General features: G+C 38.0%; 1 protein-coding gene across 14 annotated transcripts in view; it reads left to right on the top strand.

Annotated features, from left to right (window-relative positions):
* PICALM (phosphatidylinositol binding clathrin assembly protein) overlaps positions 1-26,929 on the top strand; it is a 66,899-nt gene extending 39,970 nt beyond the window's left edge. Inside the window, exons 12-24 of one of the 14 annotated variants that reach the window (XM_023921692.2) lie at positions 711-811; positions 5,583-5,732; positions 7,140-7,202; positions 7,541-7,621; positions 9,981-10,088; positions 10,835-10,966; positions 11,056-11,086; positions 11,902-12,001; positions 13,760-13,783; positions 15,812-15,871; positions 18,147-18,251; positions 24,271-24,373; positions 25,270-26,620. In XM_023921692.2, the coding sequence (XP_023777460.2) occupies positions 711-811; positions 5,583-5,732; positions 7,140-7,202; positions 7,541-7,621; positions 9,981-10,088; positions 10,835-10,966; positions 11,056-11,086; positions 11,902-12,001; positions 13,760-13,783; positions 15,812-15,871; positions 18,147-18,251; positions 24,271-24,363 (1,048 nt within the window). In that variant the 3' untranslated portion in view covers positions 24,364-24,373; positions 25,270-26,620. Of the gene's footprint in view, positions 1-710; positions 812-5,582; positions 5,733-7,139; positions 7,203-7,540; positions 7,622-9,980; positions 10,089-10,834; positions 10,967-11,055; positions 11,087-11,901; positions 12,002-13,759; positions 13,784-15,811; positions 15,872-18,146; positions 18,252-24,270; positions 24,374-25,269; positions 26,621-26,743 lie in introns of those variants that run through there. The other 13 variants (XM_023921686.2, XM_023921724.2, XM_086882292.1 and 10 more) reach the window with 13 other exon arrangements.
* The last annotated feature ends 733 nt before the right edge of the window (positions 26,930-27,662 follow it).

Below are 27,662 nucleotides of genomic sequence, written 5' to 3'. Positions count from 1 at the left end.
CTGCAGGAGGATGAATTTTACTGTTCTTGTTTGACTCCTTAAATAAATGCAGCAGTTGTATATAAGCCCTCACTCTTAATTTCCATGTAATGTTATAAGGTCTCAGTTTTAAATGTTCTAAATTCAGAAAAGGTTTTGAATGGTCTAAAATGTGCATTTGAATGTTATTATTCACATACCTGATGTGTGACCTTTAAACACTTGCTTAAAGACCTCTTACGTTTTGCTTTCCTCAAAGTTCTTTAATTGCTCATGGTTGTGAGGTAGTTTCTCAACAGTGATTATAATGGAAAGATATAAATTGTGGGATTTAGAGTAATATTTTGGTGGTGCAGCCCATGAGAGTTCATTTTGTCAGTCACTTTTGTTGTATTATAGTGTTTTCGTGAGGTGACATTAAAAGTTGATGAACATAGAGTTCTGAACATAACATCTAGCCTGGTGTTGGACTGTGAGAATGCCTGTCTTGGTCTAGGACAGCTTTGGAAAAGGTCCCTTGGCATAACATACAACTTACCTTGCTAAGTTAACACTTTCTTACAGAACTGAAAATATGGAGCTCACCAGCCCTTCTGATTTTGGCTCAATTCTATCCATATTGTAATAATCATTTTGTAACAAAGCTTTCATTACTGTTGACAGTAGCTAGCACTTGCCTATATTGAAAACTGTGATGTAGCTCAAACAGTTTTATTAATTTGTCTTTGTAGCACTTCAAAGCTGCCAAATGATCTGCTTGATTTGCAGCCAACTTTTCATCCGTCTGTACATCCTATATCTGCTGCTCCACAAGTAGGAAGTACCTGGGGAGGTAAGAATTCCAAGTCGGATTAAGGTTCTAATTGCTATGGCCATGTTCCTGTAGCTGTTGCCCCTTGTCTGAGGGCTATTTCTTCCTTAATGAGATCTTAGTAAGACATTACAAGTAAATAAGGGGATCAGAAAAAGTAAAATCTGTGTATAGATTAAAATAATTCTGTGTGGTGATTCTAAATTATTTTGATATGTCTTCTTATTAGCAAAGTTACTTTAATTGTTGACCAGCTCTGTCAGCCTCATAACTGCTGTCTTCAAGATTTCACATAGCTAACTGCAGAAACTTAGCTGTTCAGAAGTCAGTTCATCAGTGAAGATATCTATGAGGTAGACTGTGCTGCAAACACAGGAACCTGAATGCAAAATTGCTTTAATACATATTCTAAATTTTATCTAATGTTAAATAAAATTTGCTGGTGATGATAATGCAAAACTTGAATGAGGCCTGAAAGGAGGCACTTGTGACAACTGTGCATACAAAAAAAGGCCAGAGTTAGTTATTGAAACAATAATAAGGCTTCTCTTTACAAATTCTCTGCTATGTTTAATTTAACTACAACAGAAGATTAGCAGAAAGCTGTGGTTGGGCCTTTTAAGTGAAGAGACAAAATTTATATTTTTCCTTCTGAAATCTACTCCAGAACTCCCAAATTTTCATTCGACCCAGTTTCTAGGGTGGACTGAATGAGCTGAGATGATCTTACTGGTACACTCAAGTCCTCAAACCAAGGGGTCAAGCAAGAGAGTTCTAGAAAGTCACGAATTTTCCTTCAGGATTGGTTTGAGTGCTGGAGCATTTCAGTGTTTACTCACAGTTCTTGGCTGCTTTGCAGTGTTCCAGAATAATTCAGATATGGTATTATATTGCCAATATAACTGTTGGTTATACTGGTGGAGGTTTAAAAAGCTTTATAACAGAGGGAGAGGGAGGTTGTGTTGTTTTTTTTTTTTTTAATTTTTCTACATAAATGACACTTAATAATAAAGTAAATTCCTGAACTATGTGGGCTATTTCCAGATTTTTATTTTTTTTTTCTAAACTAGATGCTTGCAAAAAATGCTTTCTTTTATTATGTGAAAAATTGGGAATTTCTGCTTCAGGAAGTTTCATAGGCATCAGAACAACCCTGTTCTGAATTTTTACTTCCCTATTTCTTTTTATGAGCTGTAGCTCTTCTTAACATCTTTCCAGCTATCTAATGTATCTTCATAATAAGCTGTGTATGTATTCCACTTTACTTTTTGCTGTGTTCTTTGTTTTTTATACCTTCTCACATTTGTTCATAGGGAAATAACACAATTTTGAGTGAGGAAGGCACTACTAACATATGTGGCAGCTTCTAAAATAAATGAGTTTTACTTGTTCTTTAGTTTTGCTGAGCAAAACCTCTTTGGAGAAAGATGTAGTTAGGGGTATATGGAGTTAGGCATACAAATTTCAGTGCTACAGTAGGCTTAGAGTTTAGAAATGGAAAAAAATGGTTTGGCTCATCTTGATTGCTTTCTGCAAAATACCTTCTCTTTCAGCTTGTCCTGTTTGTTTTGCGGGTGAGAGATAAAAGAGGAACTATCTGCCTCTAAAAGGTCACATCATCATTTAGCATTTCTTTATTAACCTGAAAGTTGAACCTGGAAGTCTATGTTTGTTCAGTGTTGTGTTGCTTGTGATATGAGTCTTCAGTAATAGTCATTGATATATCTGCTTACTATTGACACATTTCTAAATACTTATAAGACTTAATTAACCGAAGATTTTGGATTGTCTGCTAAAACTTCAGGTTAAAATTCTGGGATCTCCATTTTTTGTGTTACCTTTCATCAAAAAACACCCAACTCTTCAGCTTTACAGACATGAACACTCACTTCACACAGGTGAGGTAGATAAGAAGTGCTTTCCACATTTTACAGATGGGGAAATCTGAACAATTAACTGACTTGTCTGAAGTCATACGGCAAGTCAGTGGCAGAGCCAAGAATGGAACCTGAGCTATTTCCAGTCCTGTGCTCTAATCACTGCACAGCATCCCTCCCTTAGGTAATTTTCTGACATGATGATGTTTGTATTTGGTGTATATAGTGGCTTTGAGAAAAGTATCAAATCAACTAAAATCACTTACTGTTAAAAATTTTATGCAGAAGCTCTTAGGTGTGTAATAAACCAATAAATGGTTAAAGAAGCATTATATTTGGGTTGCTGTCTTTAGTTTTGTGCTTCCAAAAATGTTAAAGCTAACAAGATTAAACTCCTGGGGAATGGGTTCTATGATTGTATGTTTCCAGTTTACCTATTTCAGACTGTAAAAGATGCCACTGAAAACCCTTTGTCATGGTTTCTTTGGACAAAATACTTCTCATTAGATAATTTAAAGGTAGAAATTTGAAAAATTCAAACTACTGTTTTAAATGCACCAAAATCATTAATGCCTAATGATAGCATGCAGGTGCAGAGTGATTTCATTGACACAAACAGATGCCATGTGTATTCAAGGATGAAATGGATTTTAGAAACATTGAGGTGTTGCTGTCAGAATTGACAGCAATTTTTAAAACTTGAATATGCAAGGATATAAATTACCCAAACCAAATTAATTTTTGGTTACTTTTGTTACTAGCATTTGCAAGGTCTGAGACTTGGACAATATCGGACATGTTGGCTAGAGTTAGAATGGGGCAGACAAGCAGAGAATCTGAGAACAGGTTACATTTCTGAGCAAATCTTGATAATCTAAAATTGCATTATATTGTGTCAGTGGTCAAAACAGAGCAAGTTCCATATATAGCCTTGGGAATTGGGAACAGAAAGTAGTTTTTGGTAATTTTCTGGATGAGTGCATGTGTAAAATAATTTTAGTGGACAGGAGATTCAGACAAATACAGTTAAAAACTTCTGCTTCTTAATTTCTTCTGTCTTATCTGCACTATTTATTTGGGTTCTTTGGAGACCATTCCAGCTGTGTCTGGTATGTTTGCCAACTATCAGTTTGTGGCTAAACTTCAGAAGCAAAACAAATCAATGTGGAAATGAGCATTTTGACCCATCTGTTTGAATTTTTTCCACTTATATAAAGAGAACCAATAAAATCAGCAGAATGTGAAGCAGCAACAGAAAGAGCAAGGAGGAACTGATGAACGGATAATCTGCCCCATTTTTATTGTTAGATTTGTTTGTTCTACATTTTTTAAAATGACATTCAAAGCAGAAAGCAGTTTTAAGGAGTAGCTGACACAAGGACTCAGTTTCAGGCAACTGGCTGATTGGCATGTCCAGTATATAAAACATACATGAGATAATATGTAATTTTGTATTCCTGTTGTGTATTACAAATATTATATCAGCTTATTCTGCTTGTCCTTGATTCAGTGTTGGACACTCTAATTTTGCTGACTGAATGATTTAGGAATAGGTCTTCTAAGGTATTTCAATTGTTCTTGCAACATAGCCAAGCAATTTGGGGAAAAGTCAGGACTTACCTAATAACATATATTGAGCTTGCAGTGAATCAAAGCATGCATTAAGCCTGCAAAAAATAATGTAATTATAGTTTTTAAATTTTGTTTCCATTAGGGCTTTTGTACAACTGAGCACATTATGAAGCTGTGTGGGACTTAGAGCTAAGAATCAGGAAGTCACATTCAGGGAAAGAAAATAATTTACACTTCAAAAGTGCTTCGCACAGCATGATAGTATTTACAAGAGTTATGGATAACTGCATAAACTTGCCAGGTGAAAAAAAAATAAAAGGCCAAGAGCTGAAGAATTTAAGACATCTTTCTTACAATGATTATTCAGAAATTCTTCTGTAGTGGCTTTGTCTAGAAGAGTAAGCTACAGTTCTAGGCACCATGGTAAGTAGGACTAGATACAGCCCTTGCTGATCTCACCTGGTGAGTTCTTGAATTTTCTATTAAGAGTTCATGGGTTCTGAAACCAGACAGCTAAACCACAGCTCTTTCAGTCAACAAGTATTGTAGCTGCCTTCTCCATCCACTGTATCTGTTAGATTCTGAATTGCAGGAGTACTTGAGCTTGGCAATTCCATTCTCAGGAAGCCTTGAAACTATATGCCTTGGGAAGTCACTTGTATAGATCCATGTTTCCTTCATTCCAATAAAGTCTGGCAGTTTTTTTAGTAAGCAGCATTGTCCTCCTTATGGTTTAGTTTCTGTTGTCTATAAAAGCAGAGCAGTTCTTTGCTTGCTTGCAGGTAACAGCATATTCAACAACCAGCTGCTTTGTTCCTGATACCCCAGGGAGCAAGGAGAGTGCTTATGTCCTGTATGCTACTTTGCTCTTGAAAATTTGTGATGCTCAGTAAAAGAACTGAGTTGTGTGAGTGTGTGAGAACACAGTTTGGAGAAAGAGAAATTCAGCTCAGTTGGTTTTGTTTAAATTTTTAAAGTTGTCTTGGGGATTTTATTGCACTGAATCTTCTCCTAGTGCCTCAGGTTCTGTAGTGCTGACAGATACCCTCTGCTCCAGAGACATTGTTGCAAATGTGAAGGCATGACTGTGAGAAACAAAAAGTGTTTGTGTTTAAAGACATACATAGTTGCTTTCAGTCTAAAACACACTCAAGAAGAAGCAGTTTATAAGATGGTGTTATTAATTCAAAAATTTTAAAAAAGAAAATTAGTAGCTAGTATCTGCAGTCCTGGACAACTTGAAAATGAAATAATTAGCTAGGTCATCCCAAGCTTAGAGATGTCCGGAGAAAACTAAATCCATCTCCCTTTTCTTCTTTCTCTTGCTCTCTGGAATTGAACAGATCCTTTTTCTGCTACTGTTGATAGTGTTGATGATGCCATTCCAAACCTAAATCCTTTCCTTTCAAAAACTAACGATGCTGCTCATCTGTCTGTGTCTTCTGATGTATCTACTTTCACCAGTAGGACACCCACACATGAAATGTTTGTTGGTAAAGTACCATTTTAAACTAATTTCCTATTTCCTAAAAATTTTAACATTATTTTAGTTTCCAAAATATATTTTTACAGCCTTTCAGAAACTAAAAGCTGGTCATTTGGGGCTGGTTTTGTGCTATGTTAAAATTTGACTTAGTAGCTGTGCAGTAAAAATGGTGTTAAAATCCTTGCTTGGCTGCCTAGATAGGATTCTAACCTGATGTAAAGAAACAGTTACAGTTAGAGCAGCTGCTTGAGTGCAGTTTTACAGTCTCTTGTACTTGGGAATTTTAAGGTAAAATGCTGCATATGCCTGAGAAGTAAAAGAAAATGCTGTTACTTTCTTCCTCAGGTTGAAATGCTCTTTTTAAACAAAGGAGCCTAATCCAATTTTTTGGGTAGTGGATGTTTTTGCCTCAGTCATGTTGTCATTAACAAAGTTGATAAGGCCACGCACATATTGATGCATAATTTACTCACTCTTTACCTGTGGGGTAATAAGCTAGTGACTCACCTGCTAAACACCGTTCATATCTTACTTTGGAGATGGTTCAACATGGCTGTCTCACTAGAAATCCTTCTAACATTTGTGTTGGTGCAGCTCTAGAGTAATTTAATTACTTTTCAATATGAAGATTCAGTTTGTTTTCATAGATGAAAAATCACTTAATTACATGTCAATTCTATTAAACAAAGCAAGTTTAAAGACAGTTGTACACCACTGGCTGTATTTATGCTGGTTGAACCTCACTAGAATTGATGAAATAAAGATGAAGACTATTAGAACAAAGAGTTTTTTAATACCTCTGGTACTTGTTAACAGAGGTAAAACAAAGGGATTATGTCTTTAAAGGTATTCATACTACCTATACTTTGTCAGCTTAACTAACTAGTTTCCTAGCCTGTCTTCATTGGAAAGACAAAGCAAGCAAGAGAAATATATCTTTAAATATATGTAAAATACTTTTAGTTGGTACTGCTATGTTTTAATCTGTCTTGTCTGTGCTTCAATTAAATTTTTATGGCTCATGCAAATGTCGAATGGTTGTTTGAAATACAGCTGGTTTTTTAGTAGGATGATTATTTAGTCAGATTAGTTTCCTCTGTCTAACTTGTTCTGCAGTCACACAAAAAGTTGCAGCAATGCAAAGTTGTGAACAAGGACCCTGGTGGGTTTTTGTGGTGCTTTCTGGTCTTTGTGATATTTATTACATGAGAGCTCTGAAGTCACTGGAAATGGATGGCATTGATACAATTACATTCCCTTCCAGTGTTTCATGCTCTAAGAATATATCTAGAACCAGAGGGTGGCCTCCTGACAGATTGATATGGGACAGGTAGATGCAGTTTTAGCTGTAGCACAATCAAGACACTATGATAATGTGAATGTGGGTTTAAAATAACTCTTTCTGGTTCTTTAGATCATTACAATCCATTTACTCAACTAAATCCTTTTGTGGCAACCAAATATGAATATACTTCAGGTATAAGAAAAATGCCTTGAAGCTTTTACACTCATTTCCTCCAAGGGTGTAAAACATGGCATTTGATTGGAAAAAAAAATTGTTCCTAATATAGCTGTTCTCTGAAATTGTGCTTTCCCCTTTTGTGTTAGAGATTGTGTAAATATGTTTCTTACCGTCTGTCTGATGTGTATTGATTTCATTCCATTGGTTCTATGTTATTAGACTATATGTGGATTTATAGACTGATGTGAAATTAAAGTTTGAATAGCAGGTAAACAGTGTATCTTGGTTCTCTTTCTGTAACTCTCCCTCTTCTCCTTTCCTGGCTTTCTCTCTTGTGTGATACTCCTTATCAGATTCTTTTTGTGGTCCTCAAGCTTATCCTAATGCTTCTCATTTCCGCAATGAGCCTTCTTCTGTAGCTGGTCTATTTGGAGGTAGGTAATGGGATGCAGCCTTACCACACACACAGAAATTTGAATGTGTTGTGTGCCTAGAACTAGTAGGCATGTTACTGACTACAGAAGTGCCTTGTTATAGTGGCTCCCACTATTATTCATGTGCTTGTGCCAGGTGTGTGGTCACAAATGGTATGTACTTTTTCAGTTTGTGCCAAACTAAGGCTTGTTTAGTCTAAACATGAAATGAGTATCTCCCCATTTCAGGATCTCTCTTAGTTTACTTGTTGCTACAAACCATACAAAAGACATGCATGTTTATAAGTAGCTTTCATCTTGCTCTACCTCATTGTTTTTAAGATAAAGGGATTGGGATGTTCGTGCTGCTTACGGCAATTTTGTTGATATATTACTCTTAAACAGTGCACTAAACTAATGTTAAGTTTTTCAGCAGAGCAGGAAAAAGAGTCTGTGCTGCATTAAACTACTGGCTAATCATTTGTGCAACTGTGTCACATCTGTGTAGTAACCCCATATTGGTAGTGATTCTGGAACACCATCTCGATAGTTGCTAGAGAGACTGTAGGCTGTGACAGGTTATCATCTGTCCAGACCAGGTTGAGCAGGGTGTGTAAACACTGCTGCAGTGCAAGGCTTAGGAATATCTTCAGTAAATGGTTTGTGGAAGGCTTAGTTCTTAAAAGTCCCATAAAGTCACATTTTGGTTTAGTATCCTTGTGTAAAAATCAGTGAACATCATTTAACAAAAGATTAAATACTACAATTTACTCTGTTCCCTTTGTTCCTTATTAAAAAAGCAGGATTATTAGTTTCTGTCAAATCTTGATGCCCAAAGAAGTTCCATTAAAAATACTGACCTTTGCACCTTTCAAAATATCCCTGTTAAACAAAATGCCCTGAGTTGGTTGATAAGTTGGTTGGGTAGGATTTGATCTTTATCAGGGGCTGATTCAAAGGAGTCCTTCATATTGTTTTGTCTTGGAGAGGGTCTCATCATCTTAGTTTCATAAAACTTGAAACTTCTAAAATGTGAAAGCAGCTTATTTTGGTTGAGACTGATTGCTAAAGCAAAATATGAGCTATTGTAAGTCAAGTTTTCTATTGGTACAGGCACGGTTTTAAGAGTTGCAGGACATCCCATCAAAGGAATTCCTATCTGCAGTTCAGAGTCTCTGAAATGGCTTGTTACAACTTGATGGTATACATGTCATAAAGATACTCATTTTGGTTTGTTGATTATTTACTCTCTCTTTTCCCACATTACTGCTTCCCATGTTTTGCTGTATGCAGTTTACTTAGATTTATTTTTAATGAAAACTACATTGTCTAAGTTTTAGTAATGGAGTTAGGAGTCTTGTGTTCCTTATGACAAAAAGAGGCAGGTAATCTGAATTTGGGTTTTTTTTCTGTGAATTTTACATTCAAGAATAACATCCTGTAGTTATTAATTTTTTTTAGGCAAGATGTGACTTATTTTTGAAAAACAGTAAGATTGAAATGAGATGCTGTCCCAGCAAGCAAAATGAAATCCAAGAAGTGTTCTTGGTCAGTTATTTCTGCCCACTGCAGTGTTTTATTGCTGACATAGTTATAATCCTTTCATTTCTCCATATCATACTTTTTGTTAGAAGAGCTAATTTTCAAGGTGTTTTTTTTGCTTTTTTTTTTGGTGCTTTTCATATATAGCAATAATTACTTCTGTTATTGCCTGAATACTTCTGTGATGCACATGCATGTGCTTGTGATCATATATAACATTAAAAAATACTACAAATGTCTACTACCTTCTCTTTTTACTGAACTATCAATTAATGCTGCTGAACATCATATGCAATGCTTTATGCTGCAATAAATTTTCAGCGTTCAAAAAAATTGTGTAATTGTAGAAAACTACAGATACATGGAAGATAAATGAAGTAAGTTTAGACAGCACTAAGAGTTGAAATATGACTGTACTCCCTATATCTTGCCATAATTTCTAGAAATTTGACTGCTAAACATGGTCAACTGCAAAATGTGCAAAACTTGAAACACGTTCATCACTAGCCAGCTTCTTTTCCTGGAGAAGCATGGTGACTTTTTCCTCAGTAATTTTATTGTAAGCATATGGTAAAATAAGGAAGGTATCCAGAGATTAAGCTGTTGCAGGGGAGTGTCTTATGGCCTGTCTGTTCAGCTTTTGAGACAAGATCTTTCTTTGGAGGAGTAACTTCAAATAAAGACCAAATAAACTGCTTGGTGTCAGGGTGTAATCTGGGCTTTTGAGGTATTCCTAGTCTTTCTGCAGTGCTGAATTATTTATTTGGCTTGTCTAGCATAAAGGTGGATTTGTGGGAAATGCTGTAAAAAAACATACAATTTCTTTTTTTCTGCACAGGGTTCACTCCATCTCCTGTTGCTCAACCACAGCCATCAGCTGGCCTTAATGTTGACTTTGAGTCTGTGTTTGGAAACAAATCTTCTAATGTTGTCCCAGATTCTGGTGGTAAGACACTTGCTAAAATAAATGATGTATGTTCTTTCCTTTAATTCATTTTACTTTTGAGGTATAAATCTCTTAATATGTATTGACTTACACTACTAGGACAGAGTTTCAGATGAAGAAAAGAAAACTGATTTTAAAAGGTCAATAATTAACAGCATTAATAAAATAATTTTTCTTTACAGACTATTTCTACACTATGCTGAAATGTTAACACTGATTTCCCTCACTTAAATATTTTGTACATTAAAACTTCACACAGTGAACAGCCTTAATTTTTATATGCTGTCAGCTGAAATTAAATTTGTATTTGTAGAGCCCTTACACTGTAGTGCTCTTTCTGTTTGAGCATCTGGAAAGTAGATATTTTCTGATCTTTTGCATTAGGCTCTTGACATTGGATTTTTTTTTTTGTATTTGATTTGCTAAAAGCAAATACATGTTTTTGTAAGATTGAAACACTTTATATATTTTTCTTTGTTTTACATTTTGCCTGCTTTACTGTCACTATATGAATCCATTCCATGTAAAGTTGTCCCATAGGTTAAACCACTGAAGTGAAATCTTGTTTCTATAGTAAATATCTTCTTTATCAAAAGGTGTAAGTTTTGTCCCTCTTGTATAGAGCAGCATCACTAGGTTAAATTTTGTATTTTAGCCATTTTGTTGACCTTGCTGTCTGTTTAATTGAATGTCATGACATTTGTAGGAGGTCTGTGATTCAAATCACTTATGTTTCTCATTCCAAGGCTTTGATGAACTAGGTGGTCTCCTAAAACCAACAGTGGCCTCTCAAAACCAGAGTCTTCCAGTTGCCAAAGTACCGCCTAATAAATTAGTGTCAGATGATCTGGATTCATCTTTAGCCAATCTTGTAGGCAGTAAGTATGGAACCACTAAGATGTAAATACTTACTGATTTCTTTTAAACAAACAGAATTTCAGTAGTCTCTTTTTCTCCCTTGTGACAGATTTGGGCATTGGAAATGGAACTACTAAAAAGTAAGTATGCTTAATCAGAAGTTGAGCATTTGGATTTTCATGATAATAAATTTTCATGAATGTACTACTTGAAACCTGTGCATGCCAGCATAATGTTATCCTTCAGAGCACATGTGGGATCTGTACTTCTTGTACAAGGTGTAATGAATTGTTGAGAGCTGTTGGAAGGTGACTGTGGACTGGGTGGCAGTGACAATGATAGCAGCAGGCAAGTTGTCCTCTGATTCCTTTCAGACCTTAGGTATATTAAAAAAATTAGTTCATCAAAATGTTTCTTTGTAGTTGCTGCAGGTAGTAATAGCACTCCTTAAATACTTGGTATGATCTGAGTGAGAGCAGAGTGGTTTTAAATATTGTGAAACTGCAACCTCAGTCTTGAGGCTGACCTTTAGACAAGGTGAATTCTTAAGCGGGGTGTGTGTATTCAAGGGTAGCAAACATCTACTCTAGCAGCAAAGTTGAGAAATAGGATTGGCAAATTTCAAGTTTATTGGAACCATCTGTGCCAACTCTGAAATCATTCAGAAATCTAATATGCTGTCTAGAAATCTAACTCAAACATCTTGGCTCAAGTCAAATACATTAATTTACCTATTCTGGACAACTTGACTGGGATGCTGAGGGGATTCATGCTGAACATCTCCTACTCTGCCAAGCCGAAGCATATTGTCGCAAAATTTTTCATCAACCCTTTTGCTAAATGAGTTTCATTAATAAATGAAGCCTCATTTCCAAGTGGAAATGGTGTTTACCTGAGAAAGTTTTATTAGAAAGTCCAATGTTTTCTAACAATTTTTAAAAAAATTTATTTGAAGTGATGTAAACTGGACTCAGCCAGGTGAAAAGAAACTAACAGGTGGTTCCAACTGGCAACCCAAGATTGCACCTACCACTGCGTGGAACGCTCCAACATTGGTAAGCAAATGCTCATTTTAAAATAGTGAGTTCCCTGCAATTTAGATCTGCAGGGTGATGTATAATGGGTGAATTTGAAAATGGTCTATAGTTGCAGTAAAAGGGTAATAGAAAATTGAAGAGGTAGTTAGTTGGAGCTGTGTACTACTGGGATTTGTTTTTCTTGACTCTGTTATTCTAGTAAATAGTTTGTGATGTGATGTGCAGGTTTAGCATGAACTTCAGTAGTGTTTGAGCAGCCTCTCTTATGGAAGGTAGTGGTCTCTGGGTTTCGCTCAATGGACTTTTCAAGTACATGTTAAAACAGGACAAGGGGCAATGGCTGTGAACTGACAGAGGTCAGGTTTAAATTAAATACTAGGAAGAAATTCTTTACTGCAAGGGTGGTGAGGCTCTGGCACAGGTTTCCTAGAGAAACTGTGGATGCCTCAATCCCTGGCAGTGTTCAAGGCCAGGCTGGATGGGGCTTTGAGCAGCCTGGTCTAGTGGAAGGTGTCCATGCCCACAGAAGGGGGATTGAAACTAGGTGATCATCGAAGTACTTTCCAACCCAAACCATTCTATCGGTTTATGACATGAAACTCTGAATTCCAAGGAGTGAGAAGGTACTTTGCAGTGTGCCAAGTGTGAAAGTGACTTTCAGGTGTTCTTATAGGTCACACATCATTACATTGTAAATGACTCTGCTCTGGGGTGGGAGCTGGCCCCGCTGATACTTGCAGAGGTGTCTGTGACTACAGCTTTTTTGATGTGTGTAACTGCTGCTTTCCTGCCCCAGTGTGTGCAGTTGCTTTTAATCCATGTCAGTTTTGATGAGCAAGTTCATGTCTATTTTAACAGGTAGTATTGGCAAGGATTTTGGGGCAGCGATGTAGAGAGAGGGCTTTTAATTACACCTTAAGACTTTACAGAAGTAGTTTTCGCAGTGTTCACAGAACATTTTTTGCATGTGAATCCTACTCACCCTTTCACCAATGACCTGGAGAGCTATATATGGACAGAACAGGTAACAAACTGCCCCCAAGGACTTATTGCATCTGAATGTGACTAGGGAAGGTTGAGTCCACAGTGTAGTAATGCAGAATTGTGGATTTGGAAAGAAAGGACTTTTCTCCTGGGATCTGCCATCTCTTCCCTACCAGGTGTCCCCTATCAATGCACTACATTTTTTTTAGGGAAAAATATGTTTGGGGATCTTACTGGAGGGTGTGTAGATATTGAAGGAATTGTAACTACTTACCTGCATTAATGACTGGTGGTTAGAGTTTACCTGTGTGCTTAAATCTGTTTAATAACTCATGTCTTTTATCTGCATCTTGTGATGATAAGTCATTATGTTTAACAGCTTTTATTATTGAAAGATACTGTTGAGACACTTCCTGTGAAACTGTTCTACAGACATAAGAAACTTGAAAAAGAAATAATGTGAGGGGAAAAAAAAAAAGCTTTGTTTTCCTCTGCTGGTCCCTTTATTGTGGAGTTGCTGCTGCTTGCTAAATTAATATGCTTTTGAAAATCTTTGGTGAGAAAGGCATATACCAAATAAATGGACTATGCAAACCAATGTCAAACCTAATACCAATGATAGTATCACAGGTGTGTTGTCTCAGTGAATGACTTGAATTACAAGAATGTGTTGGAGTAAACATTTAATGTATTTGTGAACTAAAATGCTATCTGTGTATATTCTGTTGTGTAAGTATTTGCTTCTAATCCAGTGTTATTGCATTATGTAATTGTTCTCCCTGGGAAATACAGAATGGCATGCATTTTCCACAATACGTAAGTGAAACAACCCACAGCCTTTTTGCAATCGACTGGCATGCTGATATTAACCACTGCTGTTGCAGAATCTCATAACCTCCTCGCTATTTACACATTTCTCATTTGAAAATCTTTGGTGTGCCAAAAATTGAGCTTTTCCTAGCATACACAAACTTCATAGGTGGTGTGCAGGCTCTTGAATCGAATGATGGCATGGGAAATACCAAGATTATTTTTCCTTGCTTTAAACTGTACCATCTGCTGCCAGAGAGCTGGGATGTGTGTCTGTGCTGCCTTTAATGCATTTGGTGAATTCTGAATGAAGATAAAAATATTGTGTTTGAATAACTGCATGAAACCTCACAGGCTTCTGTTATACGTGGCACTTGATCCACATTTATGGTAGATCTTGATATTTTTTTTTAAGTGGGGAGAGACCAATATGTCATGAATTCTCATATGAAAAAAAAAGAAAATTAATGCAGATAGTTTACAGAGGGCAAGAAATAACCTGTGCTTGCTGTCTGAGGAATGCAGACTTTCATTTCAAAGGACTTCTTTCTTTATGTCAGCAGTAATATTGGTCTTTCCCTGTATTCAGTTTTTATGCTAGGGTAGCTCTGTAACTAAAGGGTGGTAGGTCCATATTTGAGCACTCAACAATAAGTTTATTCAGCATGTTTGTGTAGGTGTGTGTACACAAGCAAAACAAAAAAGAAGTTGTTATTTTTAGGATAGCTGTGCCCACTGTTTGAAATACGTGGCAAATATGCTGTCCAGATGATTTTCTATCTCTTCTCATGGCAATTGAAACGCCAGTTGCACTGGCTCTACTATTAAGAAAAAGCAGCTGATACCTTAGAACTGAATTCAGAACCAGCTTTTCTGATGCCCTATTGTTGATGAAACGATTTATCTGCTTCAATTAATCCAGTATGATAAATAGTTTATTATTTCCCTCTTTTCTGTAGCAGTAATGTCTGTGTACCAAGAAATGCTTATGGTGTTTATCTTGATTAGAAATCCCCACAGCAAAAGCATGAAAATTAGTGGGTTTTTTCTAAAAGGGAAGACTAAAAGGGGTGGAGTGGATAAAGACAGCAAGTTATCTGATTATCTGTAAGCACCAGTTTAGTCTGAAAAAAAAATTCCAACTTTTTTGTCTTTGTAATAGTTAATACTACTTTAGAAGGTGGATAATAAACTGTAGAATAAAGAATTTGGCAAAGAGATGAAGAACTGTCTCTATTTTTCTAAGAGTTATCAGCTGTTTTTCTACATATATATTGCCAAGCTGTTTACAAAACAAATTCACCCAGTTTTTGTCTGTTGACAGCAATTGTACTGTGCTTTCATAAAAGTACAGTGAGCACATCAGGGTAATATAGATGTATCTGAGTACTAAATGTAGTCAAGTACTAAGAGGACTTTTAGCATGTCTTGCTAAATGAATGCAGTGAGCAAGGAAGAGGGAATGCAAACTGGCTATTCCTGTGAGAGTCTAATTTATATCAAAGCCTGCTGGGAGAATCCCCATAGTGTCCATCCTGACTAAAGAGAATTCCTCTAAGTGTCAGCAGAAGCAATGGTAATTTGGTCTTTCAGTCTTTCAAATTCTCTCTTCAGACTCCTTGTGTACCATTACTTCAGATACTGAAATACAAGTATATACTTCATGGGATTAGAAAGTGCTTCTGCTTCATATTTTCTCTTAAACTTCTGAGTCTTGTGCTGTGTTCTCTAAACAAGATGTTGAGAGAGTGCTAACTTGCAGTGTAGTTCAAACAGCCACAATCCTTATGTGAAAAAAGCAAATACATTATTAGAAATTTGCCAAAATGGCCCAGAAACTTTAGCTTAGGTATTGCTAAATGGAATACCATTTGAAATAATTAGGATACACTCTTAACACCAGACTGCAAATCCTATTTATTCTTTGCTATGTTCATAATAAGCTCAGTGCTGCAGTTGATCCTTAGAAAGCAATGTCGTGGCGTATGCAGCTGATCTCTTCTCCTCTCAGTTCACCACTCTTTCTCACACCAGGCACCCCCTGTAATGGCCTATCCTGCCACAACACCAACAGGAATGATGGGCTACATGATGGTGAGTGGAATTCCTACAACTCCAACCAGGCAGATGCAATATATTGTTTGATTGCTTATAGTTTGGTAGCTCTTGTTTTCCTGAACTATTCTACTGAAGACTGAATTTCAACTCCCATTCATTTATTCCTCACCAAATGGCTAACTTCTGGTTTTCTGGACCACTTACATTCTGTTTGTCTGAAATTAAGTCTGTCCTTCCTTACTTCACTTGTTTTATTCATAAACTTCTGAAAACGGAGCTAGATCATGTTTAAGGTCCCTTCCAACCCAAACCATTCTGTGATTTTGTGAAAATTAACGCAGTGTTTGTTCTTGGTGGTCTTTATTGGCATAGAAATAAGTGTTAATAGAAATAGAAATACCATGTCAATATAAATAGCTGCTTTCAGAACAGAAATGCTTTCTTGGTGAAGTGAAGCCTTCCTTAAATACCTTCTGCTGAGGTTGGGAGCAAGTATCTGTGATGATTAATGTTACAAAAGTGCAAGTTTATGACACTTCAGTATGGTGTGGTTTTGGTTGGAATTGCATCTGTTGGTGACACACCAGTGCCTCAAGGCTTTTGACATAAACCTGACCTTCCTGCTTTTTGCTCTGAAAATTTTTGTTCTTCTCTTAAATTTTAAAATATTTCTGAAGTTATATGCCTTAGCATTTTTCAGTATGATTTTGATGCAGCACAGCTTTCTTGGGTGAATAAAAGGAATGAAAACTTCCTTCATGCAGTTATTCTATTAAATGCCTCACAGATTAAAGGAAAAAAAAAAGTTAAATGTTTCATCATATAACCAAATTATTTTAATGGCTTATAACTTGTATGCACTCAATAAGTGAACTGCAGAAGTGGCCAGCTGTGTTCTTGAGAGCCTCTTGGGAGAGTATCGTCTTTCATGTCATTACCCATTACCATCCATGAACATATTGTTGATCAAAGCTCTTATGGTTAAACTAACATTAGGGTGGATTCAAACTTGATCTGTAGAACTTTGCTCTTAAGGTACCCGCAGCATTTTAATAGTTATTCTGAGTCAGCAGCAGGGGAAGGTAACATATATAGTATACGAGAAGTAATCTTGCTTGTTATGTTATGTTGTTGTGTTAAGTTTAATTGTGGAGTTCAAATGCCAATGTGAAATGGAAACTGGAATTAAGGAGCCATAACTCTGTTACCCTGAGTTGCTACTGCTTGTTCAAACATGTGAGGTGGGCTGTTACAAATGACCAGTGTGTTCCATAGCACACCCTGAAATCTTCCCTGGCTTGTTCAGACTTTACTCAGGACATTTACCATGAGGAATCTCTGAAATGTTGACTCAATTTATAACCCTTGCTGTAAAACCTTTTGGTTTTTCATAAAAGCAGTAGTGGGGACCAGAAATCTGAAGATAGTCCTCTCTATGTGCAGACTTTTCCCTTATGTTCCCATATGTTGCAAGCATGCTGGGACAGGCAGCTGGCTTAGTGCCGTAACACTGTGCCTGGGCATTCCCTGGCTGCTGCTTCCTGTGTCTTGGGCCAGCAGTTGTTTGGTTGTTCTTGCATTTTTTTATAGGGTGTTTTCATTAGGGTTAGTTTATTGAATGGGTTGACCCTGTGATTGCCCATACAGCTGGTTGGAGGAGGAGTACCACCACCACCAGAATTAGGGAAAAGCTGCTTGGAATGGGGATTGCTTCAGTAGGACTGCTGCTGGCTGTCAACCCAAGCCTGAGGGGAATGCCAAAAGCGGTGCCAGAGATGGGCATCTGTGATAAATATAACCTGACTTGGAAGACAATTAATACACATTAAACTCATAATTTGGCTCAGCTGGAGTGTTGGTAACACTTTGACTCTGAATGCATATTGACTTATTATTGATAGCAAGTACAGCTCTCTGTTTTCAATTTTGTCCTGAACTCTGTCAGCACTGCACTGGTCTCTGCAAAACTGTGCTTGTGCTTTCAGAGGCAATCAAGGCAGTGCTGTCAGACCTTGTGTTTGGGAGCAGAAGGACCAGTACAAATGCTTGTCTAACAAGTGCTCTTAGTGCTTCAGATCTTTGCAGCAAGAGAGTGAATGGGCTCAGTTGTTACTGAGAAAATTCCTTGGAAAGGCTCTAATGTTCCTTTCTGGTAACCTTTATTTGCAGAATGTTGTAGAAGGATCTCACATGGTTGCATATCTCAAATATGACCAAGACTTTTCCCCCATTTGCCATTTTCCTTTATCTTCTTCAATACTTGCAATGTGTTAATGCTGTGTGTGATTTCATGTTGTCTGGGTTTTTTCAGCCATCACAGATGGGAGGCATACCAGTAATGACACAGCCAACTTTGATATACAGTCAGCCAGTCATGAGACCACCAAACCCCTTTGGCCCTGTACCGGGAGCACAGGTGTGTATATTCAAATTATTGGTGCTGGGAATGAATTACACGAGGCAGTTTCTTTAGAAATATATTTAATATGTTAATTTTATACATAGATATAACTAATGTCTCTTATTTGTGTTGGGCAAATTATTGCATTAGCCCAGTGGTTCATGGGAGGCTTGCTTCCTATCTGCTTGTATCCATGTTAACAGCAGCAACTTTGTGTTACCAAAGCAAAGACAGTAGGTTTCTTTCAGGCATTATTTTTCTGGGAATGTGACAGTGACAAAGAATAGGAAAAGCTGATGCCTGTGCTTTTAGCTGAAGAAGAGCTTTTTCCCCAAAGTGATATCCCATGCTGCTTTATTCTCAGAGTGTGTGGCCTTGTGAGATTGGCTATTATAGCTTTTTCTTAAGTATGTGTCACTGTTCTTTCCCCTGTTACACTTCAAAGAATTACATTATAATTTACCTAAGGTGCAAGGCATGTGTTTGTGTTACAGCATTTTGCAGGGGCCAAATAGGGTGTGTGTAGCCTTTTATGTCCATGACTGCATTAGATGGGTTTGAAAAAATTATAGAATCAAACTTGGTGAAACCTCAACGCACCACTCAGTTGTTCCTGACCATCTCAGTGGGAGGCACATGGTGTGTCTAGATTTAACTGTGGTGGTCTCCACTGGGTTTTGTGTTCTTCCATGGCTTTGCAGGAGACTGCATTTGCAGCACAGTGAAGATGTGCAATAGCAATACTGACCATCTACCTGGCCTTTCCCTGTTAAGTGCTACCATAGATGGAGTGCTCCTTAAATCCCCTGTTACCCCTTTCTTGGGATGTGTTGTGTCCGGACTGATTGCCTAACCTACTGGAATGAGTGTGCCAAAGGGCCACTCTGAACTGACTGCATCAATACTGGGGTTGAATATGTGCCTGTTAATGGTTTGTTTTACTGTTTGTTTTACAAATGTCTGTCACTGGGAAATCTTCTGTCTGAACTCACTTTTATAACCCGATAGGCATCTTAAGAGATGGGCTTTTTTACAGTAGGAAAAACATTTTAAAAAGTAGGAGGAAGAGGGGATAGGTAACCCTGACCACTTTTATACTATTCTTGGAAAATTCTGAGGTCATTAAGACTTTGTATTTGTGAACTGCAGTTAAAAGCAGAGCCAAGTTTAGCTGGCAGACTGAAGCTCTGGGATTAAATGTGGTTTGACTCACCTATCAGATGTTTCTTTTTCTAAGTTCACTCTGTACATCAGATTTCTCTTAGAAAAGTGAAATATATTGTGCCTTTATTTTGATCTTACTATAAAGAGTTCTGTCTCTATAGGTGACTGTTTAAAAGTACTCATGTATAACTTCACTTAGGTATAGCTTGGTGTAACTGCAGTGTTTGGGACTGGACTGTGGAGGGAAGGGAATTCAGCAGTAAGCTGGAATTAAAAAGAGCCTCAAGTGAGGCCTCCAGTGCCTCAGTCCGATCCTTTAATAAGAAAGGTTCTGCTGTGTGCTGCCAGTGGTCTGTATGCCCATTGTCTTCTTCAAAATACAGCCTTGTGGATAGGGTTTTTTTCTAAATATCTATTTAAATGCCTTATCTGAAAGGAATGCTGTTAGATTTCCTTAGCTAGAAATGCAGTTCTCAGCTGGCTTTCTCTTGGGCTTTGGAGGGCTGCTTTGTACCTTCACTGTCACTTAAGTGGTTTGGTATTTTTCACATGGGTTTTATACCATTTCAAGAGGACAAATAGTGTTTATGACAGTTTTTAAATATTGACCAAGTAAAAGAATCCTCAAGGATAGGAGTTTTCTCTACATGAGAAAATAAAAATTGAAGTGATCCTTAAAAAATAAAACAAACCTGCCTATCTGCCTGATTCAGTTATGAACAGGTAGATGGGTCTGAATAGCTCAGTGAGCCTTTCTGCTTCACTTGACATTGCAGGGCGTGGCCTAGGTTGAATCCCAACTGACTGTCAGAACAGGAGAAAGAGGAATTAGTCACAAGTGAGGTGTGTGAGGTGTATATTTATTCTCTTATCTGACAGTGTTTGGCTCCTGTGAGAATTAATCTCATTGAAAACACACCCTTTGAGTCGGCATTTGCTGTGACCAAGAACGGTTTTCCCTGAGACACGTAGTCTGTGTTGCTGGAAGTTGTTGAGTTTTTAGAAACCTGACATGAGTAAAGCATCTTAAATGAAACAAGGGCTGCATGTGAGAGCTTCCCCATACACAGCAGAGTATATTAATGTATATCCATGGAGGGGAATTACACTTCTATCATGCTGACTTTACTGTGTGCTGAGTCTTGAGGCTCTTCTGAGAGTGTATTTCACAGTTTCAGTTTAGCCAATGCTTTCATTGCGCCAGAAATAGAAAAAGGAAAGTAAAAGAAATAGAAATGTGTGTTCTTGGGGGTCAGTAAACAAATCTTAAAGAATAAATAATGGTTATCTGAAGGGCACAGGCTCAAACTGCCCACATGGATCACTATAAACACCATTATTCTAATACTGGTTTTCTTCCATGGCATCATCACTGCCAAAAACCAAATTGTTTTTCATATTTACTTTTAAAGCACCAGATTATACCACCCCCAGTCTTCTAATAGATCTTGGGTGTTGTCTACAGTAAAGAAAGCTGAAGATACTTAAAAGCATGATGACAGATACGAAATTGTTGCCAAAAATTTTATTGACAAGTTGTAGTGAGTGGAGAACACACTGGGAAGATAGGCATCTTAATGTTGTGCAGTTTCTGTATAAATTAAACTGTTGTTTATAACTTGATACTCTCAAGGATTGGTCTTAATAAATAAGTTTTTTCTATCTCTAGACATACCTATTTTGCTTCTCTTCCAAGTGTTCTCTTTACATGCTCACAACTTTTTTCCTAATTGTTGCAGTCAAAAGCAAGGGTAGTTTGGTTTTTAAGGATAAAATAACTTGAAATAATTCAGAATGAAACTAGAAGTCACATCTTCAAAAATCTGAGTGCAGAAGGCATTCATAGTTTTGAAAGGTGTGTAATTTTTCTTTGAAAATATTTATCTTGCTGTATTTCCTGTCTGAGAAAGAAAAGTTTTCATCATGATAAAATAGTGGGCATTACACACTATTATACTGTGCTAGCCCAGAACAGTGAGAATGGTTGGAGTTGTTTGATGACCTTGTGGCTGGTGACGGGGAAGTGTGTGTGTGTCTGTGTTTGAGGAGAGGGGCAGGCTGAATCAGTGGCTCCAGCAGAGGGATGGCAGATGTGATACAGTACAGCAAATGCTGAATGTTCCAGACAAGCCAGATCTAATGTACAGGGCTGGAATGTGTCTGCCCATCACAAGTGTCACAATGTGCAGCAGCAGGGCTGGGCTGATAAACCAACAACAGTGATGTGTTGGTCAATATAAAATGGTACAGTTAGGACAAATCCATGTGCCTTCACATGTCACGTGTCCTGGTGTGATTGTCCCCAGAAGGACATGGCCTTAGGAGGGGGAAGGAGATGGGTAGTGCAAAGTTTAAGATTAAAATAGAATAAAGAAATCACTCCACCTACTGCCAACATCTATGTAGATTGTAACACTGCAGTTGTTAACACAGCCAGCTGCACGTGGCAAGTAGCAGGAGTGACCACCTGGGTGATGGAGAACAGGTAAATGTGCAAATGAGTAAGTTGGTTCGATGGATGAGTTTTGTGGTTGTTTTTTGTGTGGGTTTTTTTTGTTGAAGGGTGTTTGAAACTGTAAGAACAGGATATGTAGTTCAGGACAGCCTTATGCCAGAAAGTAGACCTTAGAGATGCTTGCTTTGGCACATTACCCCTAAAATATATGCTAAAACAGCTTGACAGACTTGTTTCATGGGAAACTGGAATGTAGCTAATGATGGCAGTCAGCCCAGTGTTTGCTTATGGACGGGTTCTTAGGTTTTACTGGGACTCCAGGGAGCTCTGTCTTGGTTGGAGGCAGTGAGAAGTGATGGCTGATGCTGGAGGTGTGACTAAGCTGTCTGAGCAGCACAGTGCGGTGCATTTCACATCACACCAGCTCTGGGCAGTGGGGACACTAAATCCACAGCTCCAGTTAGATCAGCACTAGAGAAACTGATGGCCAGTGCTGTTGTTTTAAATGCTTATCCTTAGAAACTGCTGAGAATGGTTCTGGTTTTCAGACCTATTTATGAACAGTAATCTGAAGAGGTGCAATGTAGGAAACTATACTTTCCATGTATTTTTTTTTTTTTTAGACCTCCTTTTCAGTAATTAGAGGAATCTTGTTAAAATGTGTATTTACTGCAAGACGTTGTGTCCTGTCTGAATTTAATTATGGCATCTAGGTAATGGCATTGTCAGGTTTTTTTTCTCAGATTTTGACCTGAACAGGCTTCCTGAAATATCCCCTGTGTCTGGTTATGTGCTGATGCTGCACAAGTTACTCTAACCTACCAGTCTTCCACACTGCTTTCAAACTGGGATGTTACTTTGGACTTGATATGGATTGGGTTGGAGATTTCCCAGCTCAGTTTGATAGAAGTTTTAGTGTGTGACTTCAAGGCATTTGACCATGAAGAGGAAGAATGTCTCCTGAAATCAAGTGGCAGCAGGCATTCTTGCTGAGCTTAGGACTCTATTGGACCATATCACTAGTCTGCCTATGGCTTTCCAAAGGGAAAAACCAAGTTTAAGAGGGAAATTCTGACATCCTGAGATGGCTTCTTAAGCATTTCCCATTCTGTCTCATGACTTTTCCATAATTTATTTGTGGTGACTGGATCTGAGTGCCCCATTGTGAGTGGGGTTTCAGGAGGAGATGAAGATTCCAATGCAGATCAAGCACGTACTGATCCTGAAGGAAGTCCTTCTGCTCATGTGGTTTCCGAGATAGAGGTTCATGTGAAAAGTTTAAATGTGCAATGGCAATATTTACACTTGGAGCACTTCTGCAAGCAATTCCCATACGCAGATTCCCTGTCGTGCATAGGTTGGCGGGTCCCTGGCATTTCCAGAGGAAAAGGTCTTCATGCAATGTTGTTTGCCATGGACACAGAGTGCAAGTGACTCGATTCTGAACAAACTGTTCCAGTGAGGAACCCAAATTGGAGGATGCTGACTTTGATTTGTTACTGCAAAAACATGCATGTTCTACCCAGGGGGAGGGCAAATAGGATTTAATGAAACACTATTTATAACAGGAAAAGTACTAACACAGAAGGAAAAATAAATGAACAAATAGCAGATACTCCTGCAAGTACAGCCTGCAGATTATTGGTCCCTCCCAGCAGCAGCAGTTGGAATGCCAATATTACCCACCTAAATTAAGTGCTTTATGTGAGTTTGTGGTGTGATGCTTTAGGTACACAACTGTAGGATGCAGTTTTTGAGTGTACAGACTATCAGTCACAGTCTTCAGTTCTCACCGAAAATGGCCACAGTAGCAGTTGAAACTCTCATCCTGTTTCCTTTTTTTTATTTCTTTTTTCCTCCTACTCACAGAATATATCCTGTTCTCCTTCTAGGTCCCAAACTGAGAATTATCTATTCTCTGCTATCCAGCCTTTTTTTTTTTTTACACATCCTATTTTGACAAGAAAAGATGCTGAGAGCTATTCCTTCTGGAGAAACCATCTGGAAAGCTGCCATGCTCTGGCCAGACCCCAGCATCATCTCTCCCTGCCAGGCTGTAGTTTTCCCAGTAAAGCAGGGAGAGGACTAACCTGTTTCACAGGAGTCAGGCTGAATGTTTTGTATCTTCTTTTGAAGAAAACTGCTGTGAAAGTGTTGAGGTTATCTGCTTGTTTGGGAAATGCCACTGGTATTTCCTTTCTGGAAGGTCATGTCCAGCTTGTTTATGCATTACACCAACCTTTGAAGAGGCTTTGTTTTCCATATGACCAAACACCTTGCTTTAATAGTCGACTTCTGCCAAGTTTGCCTCTTAACCTCCCCTTGTCCTTTCATTACACGTTCAGCTTTCATATTCTGTCATTCTGAGACCTTGTTTTCTTTTTCTTTCCCTTTCTCTGTCGTCTTTCTTACTAGCTGTCTGCAGCATCCAGCCCTTCCAGTCAGAGTCCTCACAGAGCCTCAGGAAAGGATCCCTTTGCAGAGCTCTCTCTCCAGGATTTCTTGTAGAACAACTTAGGTATTGTCCGTTATTCTGGGGAGATGCTGGTGTTTGTGATATGAAACAAAAATAGTTCTAATTCAGGTTTTATTAATATGGCTAGAACTGTTTCTGAAGGAAATAAAACCAAATCTTGTTGAGTTGGAATCACTGTGGAAGTGATTTGGAAACTGTGTATTTAACTTCAGCAGTTTAGAGGTTGACTGGAAATAGAACCAGCTCATGTGGTACTTGCTGTCATTAGGGGGAAGGAACTGGTGCTCCCTGGTTATTCACCACCTCATCAGGAGAATGTTCAGAGTTGCCCATTAGCAGCAGAGCCCTGAGTGCTGCTGGCAGAGTGCTTGTGCACTTCCCCGTGGCTTGGCCAGAGAGTTCCTTTTGTGCAGGAGGAGGTGCTTGTTTCACATGTGCCAGGGATCCATTTTGGTACAGAGCTGCAGTGGAGTTGTGTTGTTTTTGTTGTTTTGGTGGGAATTGAATAGTAAAATGAGTGAAAATGTGAAAAAGAAATTCAAGAATACACAGTACAAAGAGAGAGTAGGCTTATTGCACACAGCAGCTCCTTTTCTTCGTGCACGTCCTCTGGTTCAACATGAAAAATGACCCTGAGTTCTCTTCATAATGGTGTTGGTCTGTGTTATGCTGCCGCTGGTGACAATATTGCATGGATAACTAGTTGGGTTTTATTTTTAATGCAGAGCTATTCCAAAGGCTGGTGTCGTTGGAAGAACATCCTGATGGCTTTTGGTTGTTTCCTGGCCCTGATTTTTTAAAATATTTTATTTCTGTTCAGAACTTCAGATCATGGGGTAGCTTAGGCATCAGAAGAATGGAAATTTTTGAAGAAAAAAGGTTTAGAGTGAAGTCCTACTTCTGTTGCATGTTAACCCCAGGGTTTTTCATCTTTCCAGATTCAGTTTATGTAACTGTGTTAGATGGAAGAGAAAGGAACGTTTCCAAAAAGATGTGCTCAGCAGTAAACTCCCAGTTCCAGGAAAAAAATGAACTTCAGTCTCTCAAACTCTCCTCTTCCATTAAGTGATGCAGTGAAATGATGAAAACCAATGAAGGAAGCTGGGACACCTCCATAAGAAGATATCAGTACACAACACAAAGCCAAGAATTGCCATGAATTAAGACCAAGATCTATTTTTGTCCTGGTGACTAACACGTCAATACTCTCAGCTTCTAATAATATCCTTAATTGGTAACGTATGAATGGAAGCCTTTATTCTGGAAATTGATATTGGTGTTTGGAAATGCTGTCTGGATTGGAGATGTGTCCTTTACCGTAACTCGAAACAAGACTCTGGGCAAGGGAGGGTCGAATCCTAACTCTTAATTCTGCAGTTACCTTTTCTTCAGTCCTCACAAATGTAGGCACAGCAGTAATGGAAATTAACTTTTTTTAAAAATTATATATTCAGTTTGCAGTAGACATTCCTTATGTATTATTGTTTGTATTTATTTATGATTATCAATTTAACATTAATATTGTATCAAAAAAAAACCTCCTTATGAAAATGAGTATGGATGTATACAGTATGTCTGATTTTTATCCACAAAGAATGAATCTGGTTCAGAATGCTTTTCAGCTGACATACAGAGCACTAAATATTTTAAAGGTCTGAATCTCATGAATTCTCAGTATATATGGGAATTAGGGAAGAGCTGTAAAACGCATTAATCCTTATAGTCAATTCTGTGCCTAGGATTTTGCAAGGGAACAGTTAACTGACTAGAAGAAGCACTACATTTTCAATTCAGCATTAGTGCATCGGGAAGGAACTTTATTGCTTTGTGCTTGGCATGTCATTATTTTTACATTTGACATTATAAGGCCTTTCCAAGATGAATGTGAGGAATTGCTTTCACTTTTAAGACTTTCCTTCTTTTCTGTAAAAAAAATAAATTGAGGTGTTGTGTGTTGGGGGGGGAAAGCCTTTTCATTTGGCTCGTGCCATGTTTATGATCATGTACCTTTTAAAAGTAAAAAAGGGGAAGTAACTTCCTTACATATGTCTAGTGGGTATTTAGTTCACGAGGAAGTAGCGCTGTTGATCGGTGCTTTGTGTAAATACATCATAACTTTTGGGTGGAGTGGGGCCTTCAGAAGGATAGTCAATGATACGAAAGCAATTCTGTACATGAATTAAGCATACTTGCTGCATTGTCTCTGCAGATTCTATTTTTGTTTAAAATATTAAAATGTATGTTAGCAAAAATGGGTGGATTTTCAAATAAAATGCAGCTTCCACAGAACTTTTGTTACGGTATGAAAGTCTGAGGTTATTTTCTTTTTGCTGCTTAAAATGTGCACTGATAATTGCTTTGTTTACTTAATAAAATACCAAATGTATTTCATACGTGCATATTGTATTGCAGGAAGTGCAGCGCTCTGAACCTGTGGCTGACGTGATCCATGCAGCCTCTTGCCCGGGCTGGTGTCACAACCAGCCTCAGTGTTCCGGTAACAAGGTGTCTCCTTCTTCCTGACCTAACATCATATTTCACCATCTTCTAGTTTTTCAAAATATTCATGGCAATAAACTTGTACTGTTTATAACTGTACAATGAGCAAGAAGCATAAATATGTCCCCAGAAATGATAATTATTTTTCCTAATCTTCCAGCAGAAGGTAGTGCTGGAAAAGCTATGAACAGTTTGCTGAGACCATCTTCTGTAATTCGACACAGGAAGAGTTGGTAGAAGTGGAACTTTCCTCCTCACAATGACCTGAGGCTTGTCCTGGAGGCCAGGATATCATAAACTGAGCAGTACAGGTCAATAGATTTAAAATTTCTTTCTCAAAGCATGAATAAAAAAATCCCTGTGTCGCTCCATTGGGAACGGTGAAAAGAACAACACAGACTCTCTCGTGGAGTCCAAACTGGAGAAGTTCCTCTCGGTTTATTACCTCAGCTCTTTTTTATAGACTTACACGTGAAAAGTACAGAAAAGAAAACTTTTATTGGTTAGTAAACTAACACATCACCATGACTGGTCAGTGGGGTACACCACCCCTCGACCTTCTCTTGCAAGAAAACAAGGAACAGACAAACAGCACCTGCAAGGCTGTTTTCTATCTCTGAGGATTGTTTTAATTCCTCCCCATGATTTCCCAGGCCACTTTCTCAGGTGAGACTGAGAAAGTTATGTGGCCTGCTATTTCACAGGCACTGTGCTGCCTGCTTTAGAATTAGCATCTATATCCCTGAGCCTATTACAGAGTATGTAATACACACCCAGATCTGGGGAGTTTTCATACACATTACTAAATTTTACCTTCCTACCCCTGAGGCTT

Source organism: Cyanistes caeruleus, chromosome 3, assembly GCF_971803275.1.
Source record: "Cyanistes caeruleus chromosome 3, bCyaCae1.hap1.1, whole genome shotgun sequence".
Classification (NCBI taxonomy): domain Eukaryota; kingdom Metazoa; phylum Chordata; class Aves; order Passeriformes; family Paridae; genus Cyanistes; species Cyanistes caeruleus.
Note: the sequence above shows the minus strand (reverse complement) of the source record. Positions and strands in the feature narration are given on the sequence as shown.